This window comes from Hippoglossus stenolepis, chromosome 12 (genome assembly GCF_022539355.2).
Source record: "Hippoglossus stenolepis isolate QCI-W04-F060 chromosome 12, HSTE1.2, whole genome shotgun sequence".
NCBI lineage: Eukaryota > Metazoa > Chordata > Actinopteri > Pleuronectiformes > Pleuronectidae > Hippoglossus > Hippoglossus stenolepis.
This window is the reverse complement of record NC_061494.1, coordinates 1956821-1973350: the sequence shown is the minus strand read 5'-3', so window position 1 is coordinate 1973350 and position 16530 is coordinate 1956821. Positions and strand designations below refer to the sequence as shown.

Sequence of the window (16530 nt, the reverse complement as noted above, 5' to 3'; positions counted from 1 at the left end):
AATGGTAGAATTCCCGTTATGTCAAGTGAAGAAAAGGATACCTGCTTGGCTTTGAATTGAGCTTTTATTCAACAAGATTTCCTAATTATTCCATATTTTGTCGAAGGACATGTTTAGGAATGTATTGGGAAATTACAGATATTTACAATGAAGTGTTGTAAAGCCCCTTATTCATTTTCATACATCTATTTACTTCAGATACAAACCAACAAGGCATCAGTTTCATTATTTTCCTTTTGTATATTAGGAAAGGCTCACAAGCATAATGAATATTTTGAGTTATTTAATGAACAAAAAAATCAACAATTACTTTCACTCACACAATTGACTAAGCTTTTAAAATGTTATGGTTAAGTAATGCAATTATCAAAAACCTTAACAACTAAATGTGATCACATGCAATGCTGAGGGAGATATTGAATAATAATAAGTAACATATTTCCAAATCAAAAATGTTTAGAAAACAAAGCTCATATAAATAACAGGAATATACACATAGTTTATAAAAACAAGCTCAATCCTTTGGCAACCGGGCATTTGTTACACAAGAGAGATACTGCAGCCGGCTTTATCTGGTGAAAACTGTGGTAAGAGTGAGTTAAAGTTATTTATTTGTATGTATTTACAATGTTACCAAACTGAAGCTTTATGTATCAGGTTAATGCAGCAGGAATTAGTCAGCCTAATTCTTGACATTAAGGCCGAGCATATTGGAGAGGCTCAATGACATTTTGTCATTTTCATCTGATTTCAAAATTTCAGGGGCCACTCCGCCCAGTGCAGACTCTAGCTTTTCTACTTTACAGGTACCTCCTCTCACCAAGGAGGAATCCCCTGCTTCTGTAGATGCACTGGCACTAAGACTTGGGGTGGCAAGCTTCAGATCAATATCCGTTTTCACTTCAGTTGGTGTGACATTAGTTGAGGGTTTTTGCATTGCCATCTTCAATCTCTCCATAATGTCAATCTTCTCTCCCCCTGCAGGTTTTGTATTTAATATTGGCAAGCGGATCCCTTTGCTGACAACATAATCCTTATCCTCTGTGACAGGTTTTGATAAGCCAAAGGTATCAATGGATTCACTGCCGTCAATGCTGTGTCTTGGTAGTCTGTGGGATCGGAATGCAGGGATCTCCATCTCATCACTTGACCCATCAGTTTCGGTGTCAAGGCTTGTGTCTAACTTTGGAGCAGACATGTTGGCATCCGCTGTAATATTGCCTATGTTCACCTTGGGTGCATCTATCCCAGCCTCAGCTGAAGGATGAAAACTGGGAACTTCTACTTCAGATTTTGAAAGGCCAAATTTTGGAATCTTGAAAGGCAATTTAAAGTCACCCAAATTAGAATTAAAAGCTGGCTTATTGAACTGTGCATCAGGCCCATTGAGGTTCGCTTCGGGTAGGTTGATATCCACATCAGGTGCTTCCAGTTGCGCTTTTGGTAACTTGGTGTTTATGTTTGGTGCTGTGAAATTTCCATCAATGTTTGGTGAAGAAAGGCTGAGATCTGGAACTTTCAAGTTGAGATCAGGTGCCTGGAGACCTAGACTTGGTCCAGCTTTGGGCAAACCAAGGTCTCCCTTTGCATTAATGTTCGGGGTAGAAAGCTTTAAATCTGGTAAATCTGTCTTAAGATCAGCATCCAGATCTCCTTTAAATGTGGGGGCAGAAAGTTTCCACTTTGGTGCGTTGACATCAGCTGCTGGCAAATTAACATCTACATCAGGAACAGAGACACCTGGAGTCGTTAGCTCTGCATCAGGCAACTGAGCCTTTGGTCCTCCGATACTCCATTTTGGCAGGCTGAATGAAGGCATTTTAAATTTTCCAGGAGCATCAATGTCAACATCTGGTGTTTTAACATCTACATCTGGTGCTTTCAGGTTCCAATCTGGGGCAGCAATGCCACCTTTGATTTTGGGGGCTTCAAGATTGAAGTCTGGGGCTGTTAGATCTGCTTTAGGTAGCTCAGCATCTACATCAGGAAGAGACACATCCAGATCTGGACTTCTGAGGTCAGCATCAACATCAATGTTAGGTCCTTTAACCCTTGGCCCAGATAAGCCAAAATTTGGAAATTTTAATTTTGGTATCTTGAGTTTTCCAGCTGAGGCACCAAACTCTGGAGCTTGAAGGTCTACATCAGGACCTTTGAGATCAGCTTTTGGTAAACTAATGTCACAATCTAGTGCATCAATACCCCCTTCAATTTTTGGTGCAGACAAAGAGAGATCGTGTGCTTCAATGACCGGTGCTTTTAAATCAGTATCCAATTCGGGACCCTTGGCATTTAGCCCTTTAAATTTTGGCAGTTTAAATGTTGGAAACTTCAGTTTTCCATCAGGTGTGTCGAGATCTTGACCATTAAGATCCACATCCAGACCTTTGACATCAGCATTAGGCAGGCTAAAATCTAGATCTGGAGTATCTAGCCCACCCTCAATGTTTGGTGCAGAAAGATGAACATCTGGTGCACTCAAATCTGCGTTAAGGTCAGCCTTTGGACCCTTTAGTGTGCCAAATTTGGGTTTCTTAAGAGTTGGCCACTTGATCTTCCCAGATGGACCTTCAATGTTTGTGTCTGGTGCTTTAACATTGGGTAAATTCAAATCAATATCAGGATCCAGATTGAGGCCAGGTGTATCAGCATGAATGTCGACATCTGGTGATTTCACCTTTGGTCCAGAAAGCATGAACTTGGGCTTTTTGAGTGTTGGGAACTTGACTTTGCCAGAGGGTTGGTCAATGTCGACATCTGCTTTGGGTAAATTCAGATCAATATCTGGTGTACTTATGTCACTCTCAAAATTTGGAACTGACAGACCGACATCTGGGGTGTTCAGACCTGCATTAAGGTCCATGTCAGCTTTGGGGCCATGAAGTTTGGGTTTTTTCCACTTCAAATGAGGCCAGTTGATTTTCCCTGATGGAGCATCAAAGTCAACATCTGGGGCATTAATGTCTGGGGCATTCAGCTCAGCATTTGGTAGAGTAATGTTTGGAGATGAGAGTCGTACATCAGGTGTGTTTAGGTCGGCATCTATGTCTAAGTCTGCTTTTGGGCCTTGAACTTTGGGTTTCTTCCATTTCCGATGAGGCCAGTTGATTTTACCACTAGATACATCTGCATCTAAATTAGGGACTTCAAAGTCTGCCTTTGTCAAATTAAGGTCAACATCTGGGGTATTTATCCCACCTCCCACTTTTGGAAGAGAGAGATCAACATCTGGTGTGTTCAGGTCTGCATCTAGGTCCAGATCACCCTTTGAGCCATGAAAATTTGGTTTCTTCCACTTCTTGTGAGGCCAGTTGATTTTACCAGATGGGGCATCAATGTCAATATTTGGGATCTGAGCACCTACCCCAGGGGCTTCGATCCCAGCTTTGGGTAAGTTAATATCAACATCTGGTGCTTCTAGATCCCCATCAAACTTTGGTGTGGAGAGGCTGACACCAGGTGCAGACAAGTCAGCATTTAAGTCACCATCTGGCCCTTTGACCTTGGCACCTTTCCATTTTAGATGGGGCCATTTAATATTGCCTGAGGGTGGCTCAATGTCAGTTTTTCCTAGATTTACATCTGGCCCATTCAGATTCAATTTTGGCCCATTCAGATCCATATTTGGACTTTTAAGATTTAACTTTGGGTCTGGTGTTCCAAAGGCAGGTACATCTATGTCTCCAGACGCACCTACATTTGCATGTGGTGGACTGAGCTGAGGTAGATCGAAATGGGGCATTGAGAATTTTGGGGAATTGTATTTTAAGTTGCCTGTCTTGATCTGTGGTTTCGTAACATCAACATTGGGAGTCGAGACACTGACATTGGGTGCTTTGAGGGTGCCATCTAGATCTCCGTTTACATCTGGTCCAGTCAATCCTAGAGAGGGCATTGTGAACTTGGTGCCAGCATCAGCTGAAGGCTTATTTAGACTGAGACTGGGAAGGTCTCCATTCAGAGTGGGACCCCTTAATCCCCCCCCCAACCCTTGTGAAGCATTTAGCTTTCCCCTCAGGCCATCAAGGGAAAGAACTGGTGCCTTAGCAGATGCATCCAATGACAGATCCTTGTTTAGGTTGGCAATCTGTTGGGAAGGAAGTGATAAGCAAAGCAGGTTAATATACACACTTTAACATAACAAAAAAGATATTTTAAGACAGTCCTGTGTAATTTAGCGATAATCTTACTGGAAACCATATGCCCAATGTTAGACATAAAAAACGTTATCAGAACGACAATTGGAGTGACGCTTATCAGCTAGTTCAGGCAGCCAACCTGAGCTGCGCTGCTCTAATTATGTGACATTCTTCACTCTACACAACCCTTCATAATACACACTCGTCCCAATTTGGTGGTCGCTTCAAACTGTAAGATTTCCCATCTCTCGCATTGCTTGTCAATGCCTCTGCTGCCTGTGAATACAGCCCCTCCACCACCCCAGCAACCGCCTGTAATCTCCAACAGGGAGTTAAAGATATATATATATATATATACTCCAAACTCTAACTATGTTCTGCTGCTTAAACAAAACATTACAGATCTAAGTTTTCTGACTGCTATGAGCACTGCAATGCAGTCCAATTCACCAATTTGCAGTGGGTTGGCATCCAAAATGTTGCCAAACAAGACCAAACTTTGGGGGAATCAACTGATTACATATAATTTTTGCCATAACAGTGACATCTACCTTTGCAGAGTCATTGAGACCGAATCCCAAGGAGCCAAGCCCAGCAGTTGCACTCAGCTCCTTCTTTGTCAGAACCTTCATGTTGTTATCATACGGCTCCAAGACCTTCAGGATGGCAAGCACTTCGTCTTTGTTGAGGTGGTCCAGGTGGATAGTGGCTGCAACAATCTCATCCCCTGCAACAAACAGAAACAATTCACCAAAATCATTCCAGCAAATCAATGTCTTTTCCTCAAATCCTTTATCTGCAGCTGCTGGTTGAACTGTCTTAAAACTGCTGTAAAAGAATCACCGGGTTGTGTCTTACCTGCTTTCAGGCCACTCTTTGTAGCGATTGATTCATCTCTGATTCCTGTAACGATGACTCCTTTGTCTGAGTCATCTAGGACCAGGTTTTCTAAAAAACTAGTACTCTTGCTGTCCCCGCTCTGTAATTAAAAGTGGTTATACACAAAATAAGACAGGTCAGAAACATTTTCACACATTTACAACATGAGTTTTGTGATCACCCATATTTTCATAAATTATGGTTCATCTATTGCCCATTAGAATCAAGAATCCATTATGAAAGTTCTTATCACATAAATGCACAGTATATTTCTGAACTATTTCTTTGCCTTACTCACCATCATTTTGTGGGTGTTTATATCCACATATCACGACTGCAAGGCTTCCTGTAAACACCAGAGAAAAGTAACATTGGTTTAGGATTATGTTAATGTAAGTTTGATCAGAGACATGATAATACAATGTGCTGTACCTCGAGCAAGATGAAGACCTGCCTACGTCCTCAACACGAATACTGCCAGCAGCATGATCTTCATTCCAATAAAGCACGGTATGTTATGAATTTAAAAAATGTCCAAAGTGGATATGACTGTGGTGAATGTTGACAGGTCCTGATTTAGTCTGTGGTGTTATTAAGTATTGAACCACTGCCCAAAAAACCCTTTACTATGTACGTGACTCTTCCGGTTGTTTTGATGTCTAATGTAACCTGTAATGCCAAACAAGTTACTGCACCTAAAGTCTGGCTATTCCTGATATTTCATCCCAGATGATAACATAACGTAGAATACGAGATATGACCTGGGCAGAGGAGAAGATGGCAATACAACAGGACTATCAAAAGTCAATTCTTGAAAAGAGCATGACCTTTCTTTTATATAGATTCGAGGAATCCTTCAAACCAACACTGTGTAGCTGTCACTCATTACTCTGTCTGCACATCACTGTCTGTGCTCACCTGCTCCCTGATTTTCTGACCCTAGCTGACAGAGAAACAACGACGCCCACACACATATTATCTCACACTTCAGGAATCTAAAACTTGTGCTAGGTTTGTTCAGGGGAATGTAGGCATCCAAACCAGTCAGATTGGGTGCATTCTGAAACCACACGCAGCCCAGCCTGCAGCCACACCCCAACATCTTCACATGTAAATGCTAATGTATTCCACTTGTAACATAGTCGCATAAAGACTAAGACAGAGCAGACTTTAAGCTGCTCAGTGCTGGGTTGTGAAAAACAGCAGGAGAAAGAAATGAATAAAGGATGTCTTCTTCCACTAAGAATCAAACTGTGTCCTGATGCTACAAAACAAACCTAATGTGAATCAGTCCACACCTCATCTGTGTTAAGGCAACAGTCCTGAACAGACTCCTAAAAGTAATTATGTCTTCAAGTGGATGAACAACAAAGCAAACAATGAGATTGCAATGAGACGCCACATGGAAAGAAATGTGTGCGTAATACATTTTTAAAGAATATATAAAGTGAAAGCTATCAACACTGTTCAGAGTAGCTGATGTCACTGTTCTTGCACATGCATCCTTGATTCTCAAAGAAATAAGAGATATAAATAATGACATATGACATAACTGCGTGGTGGCTTTAAGCTCTGTGCATGCGACAGCAAACCAGAAACTAGCATTGAGTCCAGGAAAATAGGAAAGGCAGTGAAGTCACAAGCGATTTCCCCAAAAAATGATTAGAGCTTTGCGGTTAATAGGTGTGTCCTTTTAAACAGGGTGTCAACATCAATACGGATACCAACCACTGAGCAAAACAGCAGGGTGTGAGTCTGATGACTGTTTGGGCATGGCCCAGTTAGGAAAGCAGTATGTCGCACAGGCGGCACTATTCACTAGCAATTAGCGTATGTTAAATTAGAAACGATATATATTTTTATCTACAGTTTAATTATTTTATTTTGAAGCATCACTTGTCACATATGTCTGGGTCATGCAGCTGGGTCGTGACGTATTCAAAATGCATTGTAAAAACCTTGACTTGTAAATAAAAGCAGAATATATTATGAGATGATCTAATTCCAGTGAATGTCAAGAATATGCACCCAAAGTTTCAAACAGCTGTTGAAAAAGCTGTCTGTGCATATTCCATCACCAGAACTGGGAAAAGGTTTAATTTGAAGCTTCATATTCAAACCAAATCTTCTCCTTACAACTCAATATAACTGAAGAACAAGGAGTTCAAATCTTAATCTGCTTAGTACTATATTCTTTTCTATGCTCAATTACATTTAACACAATACAGGATGTTATTAGTTATCTCATATCAAGCAACAAGAGGCCATAGACATCAATTTTGATGGTCTCACCGTGTGGTGCTGCCAAAGACGCCTGCAAGGAAAGCCCAGGGAGAGATGTCTCCTCCTCAGTGAATCACTTCTGCTCTGTCAGGTAGGATGAGATGGATCTGCCTGTTAAATGCCTATAAGCTTCCAGCCAGCCAGGAGAACAGGTTAGGCCACCTCAGAACCGCCTCAGAACACACACTCCCACATACACACACACACACACACACACACACACACACACACACCACACATGCACACACCTTGACTTCGAAATGTGTCACAGAGCAGAGCAGCCGAAACCTGACTAGAAAGCACGGGAGAGAGAGACATAGCAGCGAGATCCACACCACTCCTTCTTAACAGGACTAACCAGGTTTACAAAGAAACAAATACGTAGCAACACTGTCGCACACAAATACACTTCACTTGCACACACATTTTGTACATCGTCTTCATATGACAGGCCACAGAACACAAACTTCGAGTCATTTTGTCACCGTTGCTGGATTACAATAGTTTTTGCTTGATTTGCCTATTTAAGACATTTCTAAATTCCTGGAAGTGATTTCTTGATGTGTGTTTTCTACATTCCTGGTCTCACTAGTTTTTATTCATATGAGCACATGATTCCAATCAATGTGTAGTGCTTCCGGACTGCTTTTATAGCTTTCACTGTTATTGTTGTGTACAGACTTCGCAAATCAGTCAACACCACACTTAGATAACAGCAATAAAAGCTGACGTGAAAAGGCTCTGTGTCTCTACCCCGACATTTTCATACCACAGGTGTCAATCAACGGCTGTCAGGGGGGTAGCGTTCAAGACCATATGAAAATGTAGTCAGTGTCACACTTTAACAAACAGAGGTGTGAAAACCAAGTCTCCGTCCTGCAAAGAAATTGGTGTTTCTCAAAAATAAATATTGTTGAGGAACTTTTGACCATCCTCACACATCAGTGTATATGCCACTATATATTCTGTATATATTGTATATTACATTATATCTGTACAGGAGAATAGTGCCTGTCTAATTCCACAGATGCTCCCTTCTCTTTCTAAGCAGTGCAGGTTATAGATAGAGGGCCAACCAACAGCACATTGTAGTGTCACTTTCATATCTAACTCAGACTCTAGTTTCTAATCGAGTGATGGATGTATGATAAACCAACACTAGCAACCAATACAAGCAAGCTGCAGTTACCAATAGCAAAGCAGGTGCTCACCAGTGAAAACAAACTAGACATAAGTTAAAGCCAAACTGTTTTTTAAGGTCCTTATAAGCAAGTGTCAATGCTCAGCAGCCATCTTGGTTTTTATTTTAGACTAATGAGACCAGGCTCCTGTCTATATGAATGGAACACAACTGCACTTCCAAAGGTCAGTGGCAAATAGAAACGGCATGTATAGAATAGACAGTCATATCTGCTAAATGTCCCTTTTGGTGACTTTGCCCCAAGTCGAGGTTTTAAACGTAGAGGTTATACTTTTACTACACATGCCCAAGGTGTCACTTGCATAAATGCAACAACACAGTTGGTTTCCTGTTTCCTGTTTGTTATAAAGCAGGCGACTGGCTCATTCAAGGTAGGGGTTATGTGATGTGTCAGTATGACTGCAATTTTGGGCAAACATTTTTTTAAATTAAGGATTCATAACGTCTGTAGTTCAACATTTTTGGGAACAAACTCATACCTTCTTTCTTTCTGAATTCAGGGAATCTGGGAAATATTTTTGCAATTTTGACTTCTATGACCTTTCTGATATCTGTTTTACACATTGGATCAACATATTATAACTTTCTGTAATCCTTAAGAAGTTTTGCAACTGCACCAGAAGAAAGAATGGAGATAACATACTCAGAGGAGACACAGCACAGCTTTTAGTTCTTTGTGAGTTTGATCATCTGGGACAGGTCACTTTGTAATCTGGGACACTTGTATTAGGCTTAAAAAAAAAAGAGTGAATCACGTTGCTTTATGCATGTCAAGCTCAATAGAACCTTTTTTTTTAAAAGCATTATGAAAAAATGTATAAGAAAATGAACAACAAAATGTATATTATTCATAAAGTTATATTAACATGTAAATGTCATATTTATTTAATAAAGAACCCTAGCCTAAATAAAGAAACCATAAAATGTATTTAAAACAAAGGTACATCACATTAAAAAAAAAATCTATTAAAATTCAATCAACAGCAAGCAAAAATAACAATAAATGTTTATTCATTCTGTAATTCTATTGGGGCTACTCAGGAAACAAACAGTCCGTACAGGTGAGAGACCATCATCATCATCAATGAGTCTTCTCCACATGTTTCATGAAACCAGTGGCTGCAGACCACAGGACAGACTCTTTCTGGATCATCTCTGTCCTAGAGAGCAAACGGATTATTAGCAGGTTAACTAACCAGACACCAGTTTAAACAGACAGGGGCAGACTGTATTTAACCTTAACTCCTGTCTGACGACTCCAGACATCATGCTACCTCTCTTTAGTTTATCATTGTTTTACTTCAGGAAGTCCATTAATGCATATTTCCCCATTTAGAGAACTTCAATGACTATCCCAGATTACCCGAAGTATGCTGTCCCAAATGATCAATCATGTTCTGATTCACATTTGCCTCGCCCCTTTCTGTGACATCATCCCAATGAAGTCATGTGATTTCAGTCAGATGATGTCCATACTTTTGATTTCCCAGATTACACAATGTCCCAGATTACCCAAATTCACCCTGCACGAGAAACAGACAGTTAACTGCCTAGAAGCAGTAGCCAAGTCTAAAGGTTGAACAACACGACTCGTTCCAGGGTCAGTGATGAAGTCTGAGTTCCCAACACTTGGAAATGGATGAAGGTTTAAACACTGGCTCTCTTCTTGAATTTGGGACGTAGCTGTGGTATAAGAGCTACTGTATAATGGACACCTTGATGCATTATCAATTACTTATTATTATTATATTTACATTTGCAGTGGTGGAAACTAAGCACATCTACCACTAGTACTGTAGTATTTTGAGACTTCACGTTGTTTTACAGGTTAAGATAAAGTTAAGAATAAAACGTACAACCTGTTGTTATACAGAGCTCCACCAGCCACAACTTGATACTTCTGCACTCTCATTCTTACTTAGCTGATCAAAGGAACGCATCTGATTACAATGTGTCATGTCTGTGTTGTGTGGTCACTGTTTCATTTTCACATACACAGGAATATATATGGGGGATAAAATATGGAATGGAATGCAATATGCCAGTAATGCAATAAATACCACCTCTGTGGTGTTTTCTCTATGTGGAAGACGTGTTGGTTTAACCCTGTAGTACATTTCAAGGCTATAATTTGTCTGTGAACTGGATTTTTGCCTTCAGTTATCAGGCATTTCAGTTTTTTTGGAGGGTATTTTCGTTTGAACATTGTCCTTACCAAGTAGCATACCAACCAATGAGTCACTACCCAACCCATCCGTCAAATTAATACAATGCGATGGTTGTATATGGGAGAGATTTAGATGGGTGTTGCCAGTGCAAGACAATAGCTCGAGAATGAACGAGACCTAAGTACTGTTAATTAGGAGAAGAGGAGTGAGTCACAGACTATTAGGAAACAGCACTGTATAACTGCCTTGATAGTTCTTCATCACAGTTTCTACCTCTAATAGAAAGACCATGAAGCTGACACTTTCTCTCATTTACATTACATTACATTACATTTCATTTAGTTGACGCTTTTCTCCAAAGCGACTTACAATAAGTGCATTCAACCATGAGGGAACAAACCCAGAACAACAAGAATAGAGAAAGTACAATTTCTTCAAAAAAGCAAAACTACAAAGTGCTATAAGTAAGTGCCATTTAAGTGCTACTAAATTGTTAGTTTAAAAATGTTATTTAAGGTAGAGTCGGAAGAGGTGTGTTTTTAGTTTGCGGCGGAAGATGTGTAAACTTTCTGATGTCCGGATGTCAATTTAGTTACCATGGTTATCGTGAAGTTGTATTCTGTAAAAACTGAATGCAACCAGTGAACAACCAGTCATTCAGAACTCATTACTCCACAAGAACCATATGTTGTTTCGTCACAGCCTGAGTTCACAGATGTGTCCGATGTCCCTGTTTGTGTGTCGGCGTGAGAGAGAGAGAGAACAGTCCGGAGGCACTGAATGAATCTTGTGCAGCTGCAGTGAAGAAAGATTTCACCAATTTAAGAAAAGTATCAGTCAAGATGTCGTGGTCAGTGTTGATATTTTGCCGATGGCAATAGACAAATCGGTGTATGGGGACAGATAAGAGAAAAACTAGGTTCAGTTCATAGTGAAACTGTTGCAGGTCAGAGGATGTCAGCTGACGGTCCTTCATATGTGACCCAGGACGCATTCACATTCCCACTGCTCAAAGAATGTGGACACATGTGGCCCAGACCACCTCCGAATGTTGTCAGGTGTGATTGGATTGCTATCCGATCTAAATGCGTTCACACCTGTAGTAAGAGCTGTCCACTTGTGATAGGATCACAAAAGCCACATGTTAATACCAGGTGTGTACGGGTCTGACTAGACCTGTCTGTGACTTCCTTACCTGATCTCCTGCACTTACTGAAGCTTTAGTGTTGTCCTTCAGTTGTAAGTTGCTTTGGATAAAATCATCTGACAAAAAGATGATTATAAATTCGGAGGTAAAGCTGCTGAATCTCGGCTGAAGCTGACAAAGTGCAACCTGCACCCCAGACCAACCCCCATCCTCCAGCCTGCTCCCACCCCCGCAGCACAGTCCGAACTCTGTGAGACTCCTATTTGTATGCATATGTCCACATGACCTTTGATACGGAAATGAATTTCAGCTATTTGTGGGTTTCAGTTTCTGTCCTCCCAGTGCCCCAGGCAGATGGCTGTAGTACAGGTGGGAGGAATGTACCATCGCATGCTGAACACCACAGCTCAGCATGCAGATTGTGAGGATGTACGTAGGGAAGGGATCTGTGACATACACTGTACTGCTCCGGATGGGAAACCTCTGAGGAAGCTCCCAGAGGACTCGCAAGGTGTGATTATGTCACATTTGTTGCCTGCATGTTTTTTTTTGATAACCCAACTATACATTTGTCTTTTTCCTTTTAATTTGCCAAAATTGCGGCCACACCCAGGGGCGTCGCACCAGAATATGGTCCCTATGCATCTGTTGCATTCCCACACCCTTCTTCAGAACCCAGGCAGCCACAGACACCAATTCAAGCAATTTTGACATCCGATCTTTGTTGTGACACCAGGGTGGTGTCCAGTGCACCCTTCACATCTCAAACGTGTCTCAAGCTTAAATGGTGAAAGTTGAGTCTGGCAAAGATTGTCAAAACACTGACCCCAAAACTGAACCCAATGTAGTTGACAGTACCAGCACTTAGCCTATACACTGAGGGCAGCACAAGACTGAATTTTAAATCATTGAAGTTTAAGTATTTTTTTTCACCTCCTCAAAAATAATGAATTAGTTGTCATCTGTAAGATTTTGCACTTTGGTTATTCCACCTTTTATATTAAGTAAAGCGTCTAAATCCTCCCTTCACTTTTACCAGGGCTTTGAACAGGATGTGGAGACGTAGCTGGGAGGCCACAGGCAGAGCCATGAGTGTGAAGGAACAGGGAGGGAGTGCACTTCAGTCAATGTAGGGAGAGGCTTCCCAGTTGTCTGGCCTTGAAATGAGACTGGCTTGGTCTGAGTGGTTGTATTGGAGGTGATACATAAATGACAGTTGGTTAAAAACGGCTCCTCAAGTCGCCTGGGGGGGGAGCAAAGACGTGCTATATTAGTTGTTTATTAAACCCCACCCACACTTTAACCATCAGTAGGAGACCACTTTCCCATCAGATTTTTAGACCCTATTGTATATTAGTTTCAATTTTTAATTTCATTTGATCACAAAGATCTCTCATTACTAAACTAGCCGAAGTGTTAAAAATTAGAGTGAGAGAAGGGCGAGAAATAAAGGGAGGAATCAGTAGAGGGAAATGTAACCCTTAAAACAGCTGGACGTTTCCTTTCATTTCTGAATTAATTATATTTTCAAAGGGATGTCTGTATGTGATTTCACTAAACCGCCCACAGGAGTACTGTTCACCAATCCCAATGTGAAGGCACTGAAGCCGCTCTCAGACATGAACTTGTCAGTGAAGTGGCTGAACAACGAGATTCTCCGCTCAGACGCGCTCACAACAACACAGAAATCTGGATTCAGGTGAGGGGTGGAGCAACCGGCAGAGACAGGACATAACATATCAACTCTGCTGCGGAGATCACGTGTTTTTGTCTACAGCACATCGACACTAGTGTCGGCCCTGACCACCCAAAACTCTCCTAACACCGTCCTCTGTGTCTTCTACATTTGTGCCTCCACTTTTTATCCAAAGATATATATATATATTTTTGTCTTTTCAATTTGGCTTCTGTTGAAACATTATCAACACCTCCACTGGCTCACGGGGAATCCTGCAGAGGATCTCCTGCTGTGCTCTCACTCCGATATTCTCCGGGGTTTTTACAAGGGGGCTGGCTGGAGAAACTCCAAAGAAAGTCTGGAGCCTCTCACTCGGACATTTGCGTTCTCACATACAGCCCCAATGCAGAATGTCTGTCTGAAAGCAGCTGAGAGTGCAGCCTGTTAGTGTAAATAAATGCATGATGATAGCTGATGAAGTAGGAGGGGCTGTGAGTCTGTCTTTCGACTGCTGAAGACACCCCACACAGACCATCTGCATGGCTCTGTGTGTGTGTGGCGTCCCTGTGAATGACCAGAAGGCAACAGTACCTTGATATCAACCAGGTGTTCACACTGTGAGTGAGAGGCTGCAGCTGATTTTGTTCATACATGTCTCTTAGCCGAGGGCTGCTTCTTCTAGAATCAGAGAGAGAGAGAGAGAGAGAGGTGAAGAAAGAAAAAAAAAGGCTCCTCGATTCATGTTTCATTCACTGTCTCCACTTCAGGTCTAAACTTGCTCCTTTTAATGAATACCTGTGGAAGAGCATCGAGTTCTGTGGAACAAAGATGCACACACAAACACAGACATACACACAAACACACACTGGTACAACAGCACAACCGTTGTTTGCATGAGTCACACTAACTGGTAGGTGGTGGGTTCTGCAGCAGAGGTTTGATTTCTTTGTCCAGCTATTGAGCAGCAGCCTCCTCATAGCAAAGGCAAAGTAAAATGCTTTGCTTCAGCCCGACAGCCTCTCGTTAGCTGTATACTTGCAGTGCCGACATGTGCACTTGTCTCTGTTGATGATGGGTGAGTGCACAGACATTGTCATTCCGGTTATTGCGTAGCAGTGGTAGCCGCAGTAGGGAAAGGCATGTGGAGCATGTGGAGGAAAGTGAACTTACTGCAGCGCTACAAGTTAACACTGAAACTGACACAAGCTCATTCATTCCGCCCCTGAAGTGTGCCAAGGGTTACATACCTCATGTTTAGGTCGCTAGCAGCTCGTTCGGAAACCAGCGAGCAGAAAGACTTGTTGCCTCTTACACGGTGTCATTCACCCGGAAGACACTTGCAAGATGTTTCAGCGTCACTGCAACGCACACAGAGAGCCAGGGGCTAACCCAGAATCAATGCTTTGTTTCATCAAGACACATACATAATGAAAATGCTCTTTTCAAAAGTAATGTTGCTGTGGCCTCCGTCAGTCCCATGAATATGATGTCTCAGGAACACTTGGAGGATATTTCCATATTTTCCACAACGTGCACTTCTCAGAGGATGAACAGATTAGAGTTTGGTGGTCAAAGCTCACTGTGACCTCGTGTTTTTGACCACAAGTCAAATGTCTGGTTGGATAAAATGATGATGTGATGACAATTTGCCTCACAAAGGTCAAAGGTCAGCCTCACTGTAATACTGTCTGCATTTATAGTCTGCTTTTTTCAGTCTTGATGACCACTCAAAGCACTTTGCAGTGCATCTAGTTGCAGCACTTTCTCTATGAGAACGGGCAATTTGGGGTTCAGTACCTTGCCCGAGGACGACCGCTCTCCCCCTGAGCCACAGCTTCCCACTGTTCAGCCCTTATTCAACACAGATTGTCCTGCAACTTGACTGGTCGGTGGAGGCAAACGAGTGCGAGGTGGCAGTTCTAGTTATGTGCATAGATATCTTGTATTTATTGTTGACTTTATCTTCCCTATCAAACACTTTTTCCCAGAGCAGCTGTAAATGTCACCAGCTCGACAGAAAAGACCAGTGGCTATCAGTTCAGACACGGCTGCAGCGGGACAGGCAACATACGTGGATATATAGGGAGGAGAGGTTGGAAAGTGCAGATGACAGTAGAAGCTATTGCGACCAATTTCCTTCTTAGAAAATTACTGGAAGCTGTTATACAGAACAGCAGAGGGGGGAGGGGGAGTCAAATCTTTTTGTCCTCTGCAGCAGAGACATCCTGTTTAACCTGAGCCATCAGTTTCAAATAGCTGATAAAAAAGCTTGACTCCTCATAGTGTAGGGCATCCATCAGTTTAGTGCCGGGCCCGATTCTTCAGCAGGTCCCAGCCATCGCCAAGATATTAGTTCATAATTACTCCATTAAAGTGTAACTGCAACGATTGCTAATTATTATTCATTAAAGTAGACGAGTGCAGTGGCCCTTGTAAACCTGCCTGTTTGAAAATATTAGTTTTAGGACAACAAAATGATACCTTTGAGCATTCCAGAAAGTAAAACTAAATATGGTTCATATTCATAGAATTCATTAAAGATTCATTTTGTTTCATTCTTTTTGTTTTGAACAGAATAACTTCTTCTTGGAACAACAACATACAGCTGTGTAACGTCTGTATTGTGTTGCGGGGTCAAACGTAGTCAAATGTTAAGAAACACACATTTGCCAATGCAACGAAACATAAATTGGTTTTATGCTCCGTTAGAGGTGCTTGGTGATTGGACAAGTACCTGCCTCCCCTGATGTTGGATTATGGGTAATCTCTCTCCATCCATTTGCAACTTCCTGAACAGCCGCTTCACACTGTGATCGTAGGTTGTGGAGCCAGGGACTGTTCTTCTCTCAGGATCGTCACTGGGCCTCGTTCAGGGGTCGGCAACATGCACGTGTAAATGTCTAGTTGAGATCAAGTGTAGCAGGGCTCTCAGGACCCTCAGTTCTCCACGTGGGCATTGGATCCTAAGGTTCAGGCGTAGACGGCTCTGCTGCATAAGGGCTCAATCAATTCAAAGAAGAGGTGCACGATCTGAG

At 41.9% G+C, this 16530-nt stretch overlaps 1 protein-coding gene and 1 long non-coding RNA gene across 2 annotated transcripts; both read right to left on the bottom strand.

Moving 5' to 3' along the window:
• Nucleotides 1–45: 45 nt before the first annotated feature.
• On the bottom strand, nucleotides 46–7448 carry si:ch211-125o16.4 (neuroblast differentiation-associated protein AHNAK). The gene is made up of 5 exons (XM_035173243.2): nucleotides 7311–7448; nucleotides 5317–5364; nucleotides 4998–5118; nucleotides 4691–4866; nucleotides 46–4087 (listed from the first exon to the last, which is right to left on the bottom strand). The coding sequence occupies exons 2-5, from the start codon at nucleotides 5320–5322 to the stop codon at nucleotides 683–685; spliced, it is 3708 nt and encodes a 1235-aa protein (XP_035029134.2). The 5' UTR covers nucleotides 5323–5364; nucleotides 7311–7448; the 3' UTR covers nucleotides 46–682.
• Nucleotides 7449–9530: 2082 nt separating this feature from the next.
• On the bottom strand, nucleotides 9531–14853 carry LOC118119355. The gene is made up of 3 exons (XR_004698075.1): nucleotides 14743–14853; nucleotides 14087–14173; nucleotides 9531–9662 (listed from the first exon to the last, which is right to left on the bottom strand). It is a non-coding gene; the product is annotated as an uncharacterized LOC118119355 (long non-coding RNA).
• Between the last annotated feature and the right edge of the window lie 1677 nt (nucleotides 14854–16530).